Source organism: Bufo bufo, chromosome 4, assembly GCF_905171765.1.
Source record: "Bufo bufo chromosome 4, aBufBuf1.1, whole genome shotgun sequence".
In the NCBI taxonomy this organism is placed as follows: Eukaryota; Metazoa; Chordata; class Amphibia; order Anura; family Bufonidae; genus Bufo; species Bufo bufo.
The window spans coordinates 628985507-628991506 of record NC_053392.1 but is presented as its reverse complement, the minus strand read 5'-3'; the positions used below and the strand labels follow the sequence as shown (position 1 = coordinate 628991506).

The window sequence follows — 6000 nt, the reverse complement described above, 5'->3', positions numbered from 1 at the left end:
TGTCTGTATATAGTATATGAGGTGTATAGTGACCGGGCTGTCTGTATACAGTATATGAGGTGTATATAGTGACCGGCACTGTCTGTATACAGTATATGAGGTGTATACAGTATATGAGGTAATAGTGGTGACGTGTGGGGTCCTTCACCTGCTCCACACGCTCAGCTCTCTGTATACTGTACACTATGTATACTATACACAGGCTGTTGGGCTCCTGTCCCGCGGACCATACATTGAAGTTTTTCCACAATATACTCAGCATTTGGTGCAGGCGCGGTTTGGGCACCTTCTGACGTCACCTAATCGCGACGGGGGCGGAGCTGGTTCTGAGTGACGTCATTGGTCGTCGCCGGGAGGCGGGAAGGACCCCGGCTGTGAGGGAGTAAACATCCAGAGAATCGAAACCTGAGATCGCAGCAGCGGACAGTGCATCCTGTGCGTGTGACCTGTGTATATGGCGGCTCCTCTCTGTATACAGTGTGTGGTGTCGTCATCTCTCCTCTATAATGTCTCCTCTCTGTCTACAGCACATGGCATGATGTGTAATGTATCCCTTCATCTCCGTATAACAGGGTGGCCAACCTGAGGCCCTCCAGCTGTTGCAAAACTACAACTCCCAGCATGCCCAGACTGTCTTCAGCTATCAGCCTACAGCAGGGCATGGTGGGAGTTGTAGTTTTACAGCAGCTGGAGAGCCGCAGGTTGGCAGCACCGGCCGTATACTGTACATACCTCTCTGTATACGGCGTATACCCCCCGTATAATGTACATACCTCTCTGTATACGGCGTATCCCCCCGTATAATGTACATACCTCTCTGTATACAGCGTATACCCCTGTATAATGTACGTACCTCTCTGTATACGGCGTATCCCCCCGTATATTGTACATACCTCTCTGTATACGGCGTATCCCCCCGTATATTGTACATACCTCTCTGTATACGCCGTATTCCCCCGTATATTGTACATACCTCTCTGTATACGGCGTATACCCCCCGTATAATGTACATACCTCTCTGTATACGGCGTATCCCCCCGTATAATGTACATACCTCTCTGTATACGGTGTATCCCCCCGTATAATGTACATACCTCTCTGTATACGGCGTATCCCCCCGTATAATGTACGTACCTCTCTGTATACGGCGTATACCCCCGTATATTTTACATACCTCTCTGTATACAGCGTATCCCCCCGTATAATGTACATACCTCTCTGTATACGGTGTATCCCCCCGTATAATGTACATACCTCTCTGTATACGGCGTATCCCCCCGTATAATGTACGTACCTCTCTGTATACGGCGTACCCCCCCGTATAATGTACGTACGTACCTCTCTGTATACGGTGTATCCCCCCGTATAATGTACATACCTCTCTGTATACGGCGTATACCCCCGTATATTGTACATACCTCTCTGTATACAGCGTATCCCCCCGTATAATGTACATACCTCTCTGTATACAGCGTATCCCCCCGTATAATGTACATACCTCTCTGTATACGGCGTATACCCCTGTATAATGTACATACCTCTCTGTATACGGCGTATACCCCTGTATAATGTACATACCTCTCTGTATACCACGTATCCCCCTGTATAATGTACATACCTCTCTGTATACGGCGTATACCCCCGTATAATGTACATACCTCTCTGTATACGGCGTACCCCCCCCGTATACTGTACATACCTCTCTGTATACAGCGTATCCCCCCGTATAATGTACATACCTCTCTGTATACGGCGTATACCCCTGTATAATGTACATACCTCTCTGTATACCACGTATCCCCCTGTATAATGTACATACCTCTCTGTATACGGCGTATACCCCTGTATAATGTACATACCTCTCTGTATACGGCGTACCCCCCCCCCCCCCGTATAATGTACATACCTCTCTGTATACGGCATATCCCCCCGTATAATGTACATACCTCTCTGTATACAGCGTATACCCCCGTATAATGTACATACCTCTCTGTATACGGCGTATCCCCCCGTATAATGTACATACCTCTCTGTATACGGCGTATCCCCCCGTATAATGTACATACCTCTCTGTATACGGCGTATCCCCCCGTATAATGTACATACCTCTCTGTATACGGCGTACCCCCCCGTATAATGTACGTACCTCTCTGTATACGGCGTATCCCCCCGTATAATGTACGTACCTCTCTGTATACGGCGTATCCCCCCGTATAATGTACATACCTCTCTGTATACGGCGTATCCCCCCGTATAATGTACATACCTCTCTGTATACCGCGTATCCCCCCGTATAATGTACATACCTCTCTGTATACGGCGTATCCCCCCGTATATTATACATACCTCTCTGTATACAGCGTATCCCCCCGTATAATGTACATACCTCTCTGTATACAGCGTATCCCCCCGTATAATGTACATACCTCTCTGTATACGGCGTATCCCCCCGTATAATGTACATACCTCTCTGTATACGGCGTATACCCCCGTATAATGTACATACCTCTCTGTATACGGCGTATCCCCCCGTATAATGTACATACCTCTCTGTATACGGCGTATCCCCCCCGTATAATGTACGTACCTCTCTGTATACGGCGTATCCCCCCGTATAATGTACATACCTCTCTGTATACGGTGTATCCCCCCGTATAATGTACATACCTCTCTGTATACGGCGTATCCCCCCCGTATAATGTACGTACCTCTCTGTATACGGCGTATCCCCCCGTATAATGTACATACCTCTCTGTATACGGCGTATCCCCTGCAGTATGAGGAGTCGCACTGTCAGTAGTATTTCTCAGTGATACCAGTGGATGGCGCCGGACTTCTGGCCGCTGTATATATTCTATGGAGACATTAACTCCTTCCTCCTGTCCTGCAGAGCGTTGCTCCCGGACCGCCTCGTGATGACCTGACGGAGAGTCACCGTGGATTTCCTCATCTCCTGAGCCGCGCTCCATACCTCCTGTGAGTATAATACCATCTGCAGCCTTACCTATACTGATACATTGTAACAAACTCTCAGCTCTGATGGACTAAATCAGGATTCGTTTTCTGGATCTGCAACCCACTGAAACCAAGTGCAGCAGCCCCAACCTCCATTACATCCCCTTGTACCTGAACAGTTACCTAAACAACCCCCCGGACGCCGATCGTAGATCTCGCTCTGCAGCTTTGTAACGACATGTTTCCCTGTCACATCTCGCCGATCGTAGATCTCGCTGTGCAGCTTTGTAACGACATGTTTTCCTGTCACATCTCGCCGATCGTAGATCTCGCTGTGCAGCTTTGTAACGACATGTTTCCCTGTCACATCTCGCCGATCGTAGATCTCGCTGTGCAGCTTTGTAACGACATCTTTCCCTGTCACATCTCGCCGATCGTAGATCTCGCTGTGCAGCTTTGTAACGACATCTTTCCCTGTCACATCTCGCCGATCGTAGATCTCGCTGTGCAGCTTTGTAACGACATCTTTCCCTGTCACATCTCCTAGTGAGAATGAAGAGACGAGCAGAGCGGGAGCTCCAGAGCAGCAACCAAATCCGGCAGAAGAAACGCTTTGAAGAATTGGGGCTCAACCTGAGCTCAACCTCTGATGATGACACTCAGTACAGCAATCATGGCACCCAAGGTAAGCTGCGGGCACGCAGAGAGGAGACACCCTGCCCAGCCCTTGTATCCCAGCTTACAGCATTCTCTACTGCCCTTGAAACAAGTCATGTTTTTATTAGTTGATAGAAAATGTCGGTTATTGAGAAAGCTGATTGACAACCTCAGTGGGAGCTGCACTCGGGGTCACAGTGGTTGTCACCCAGACATGAGGTTATTATTAAGGATCCTTGGTTGTAATTCACACTCACCTTTGTGACGTCACTTTCCTGTTTCGTCTTCCCTCCAGAGTCTTCCACAAGTGGCTCCGACAGCGACGGCGATGAGAAGAGACCAGTTTTCGGGTCTGGGATTAAAGAGGGCAGCCCAGATGCGCTGGCAGAGGGAACGTCTTCCCGCTACGCCATGTTTAACAGCGTCTCCCAGAAGCTCATGGTAACTGCTGATCTCCACAAACGATTGCTCATTTCCCACAGAATCTGTTTCTCGGGGAGGAGAGTTGAGCGATTCCTATCTGATGTTCCAGGCTGCACTGACGGCTACTTACCTCCCCCTTCTGATCACGGCTGGAATAGACACAGTCACAGCCCCGCTGGTTAACCCTTTAAATGCTGCCATCAACAGCATCCGTTGGGAAAGTGTGAGATGGGGGCAGGCAATCTCCAGGGCACGACTGAGGACCCTCCTGTGCCCAGAAATCGGGGTCTAATGGAGGTCCCCAGCGTCTGACCAGGCATCCTACTATTAGTATAAAGCCACACATCATGTTAAACCTAAAAATCCTCCTATGGGATTATAAACATAAAGAACTGGTATGTCCTGAAGCATCAGATAATATAGGCCTCGTCAGAGCTGCAGCCGCCTGTACAACACGTGGTTCTGGTCCGTATCCCGCGGTGCCTTCGTGGCGCTGACTCGTTTGTCTTCTTTCAGGCAAAGATGGGTTTCCGTGAAGGAGAAGGTCTGGGCAAGTATGGACAAGGGCGAAAAGAAATTGTTGAAGCCTCGAATCAGAGGGGCCGCCGCGGTCTTGGTCTGATCCTGCAAGGCTTTGAGAGGGATCTGAATATAAACTGGAGAGACTTGCCTGAGGTAAGCTGGGGGGGGGGAGGACGGACACAGGCGCGGAGCGATGGCTGGCCCTAACCTTCTCTCTGATGTTCCAGGCCACGGCGTATGAAGAAGTCGATTGGTTCCCAGAATGCACCACAGAGATCCCCGACGCCGACGAGCTGTCTGATTGGATGACGGTGGGCAAGGTAAGTTGTTGATTGCATGATGGTGAGGAGAGTATGCCGGCGATTATCACCTGCCGTAGTGGGACTGAATAGGATGGCATTCTGGGAGGTGTAGTTTACAGCGCCTCATTATTGCAGCAGACACTGAACCAGCAGGAGGAGTGCGGAGCCTTATATCAGCAGAATAGTGAGAGCAGCTCTGGGTGACATGTCCAAATTGTCATAAGTCAGGGTCCCACCGACTGCTATAAAGTGGGGCACCGTGCCCTTCCTAGATGGAGCTCGGATATTTCTGCATCTCCAGTCTAAGTACAGGTGACGCCCCTATAGACGTGCAAGAGGTTCAGTGACCATTGGAGGTCGCAGGTAACAACCCCTCACCAAGGGAAACTGTCTGCCACGTTATATGGGTATAGGGCATGTTAGAATAATAGCGGGCACCGTATTCACTTATTTCCACGCCCAGTTGACCGAGTTGCCGCCCTGGTCCTGTGACGTCATTGCGGATGACACAACATTGCATACAGCTGTTAGGATAATGTAGTCTTCAACGATATTCCTGCTGACATTAAAAGCTGAGGCCTGACGAAGCCTGATACAAGACCCGTCGGGATACGATTAATAAAGTATTAGGGATGCAGCTATCGATTATTTTATTAATCAAGTATTCTACCGATTTAATCCAACAATTAATCGAGTACTCTAATAAGAAAAAGCTAATTAAAAGAACTCTATAAAAACTCATCAGCTCCCCTGCCATCAGTTCCCCCTCCAATGCCATCAGTTCCCCCTCCAGTGCCATCAGTTCCCCCTCCAGTGCCATCAGTTCCCCCTCCAATGCCATCAGTTCCCCCTCCAGTGCCATCAGTTCCCCCTCCAGTGCCATCAGTTCCCCCTCCAGTGCCATCAGTTCCCCCTCCAGTGCCATCAGTTCCCCCTCCAGTGCCATCAGTTCCCCCTCCAGTGCCATCAGTTCCCCCTCCAGTGCCATCAGTTCCCCCTCCAGTGCCATCAGTTCCCCCTCCAGTGCCATCAGTTCCCCCTCCAGTGCCATCAGTTCCCCCTCCAGTGCCATCAGTTCCCCCTCCAGTGCCATCAGTTCCCCCTCCAGTGCCATCAGTTCCCCCTCCAGTGCCATCAGTTC

General features: G+C 49.9%; 1 protein-coding gene across 3 annotated transcripts in view; it reads left to right on the top strand.

The window, feature by feature from the left end:
• Positions 1 to 318: 318 nt before the first annotated feature.
• Positions 319 to 6000, top strand: part of CMTR1 (cap methyltransferase 1) — a 57014-nt gene continuing 51332 nt past the window's right edge. The window contains exons 1-6 of one of the 3 annotated variants that reach the window (XM_040430787.1): positions 319 to 435; positions 2891 to 2976; positions 3503 to 3640; positions 3908 to 4053; positions 4552 to 4710; positions 4785 to 4877. In XM_040430787.1, the coding sequence (XP_040286721.1) occupies positions 3508 to 3640; positions 3908 to 4053; positions 4552 to 4710; positions 4785 to 4877 (531 nt within the window). In that variant the 5' untranslated portion in view covers positions 319 to 435; positions 2891 to 2976; positions 3503 to 3507. Of the gene's footprint in view, positions 543 to 2890; positions 2977 to 3502; positions 3641 to 3907; positions 4054 to 4551; positions 4711 to 4784; positions 4878 to 6000 lie in introns of all 3 variants that reach the window. The other 2 variants (XM_040430788.1, XM_040430789.1) reach the window with 2 other exon arrangements.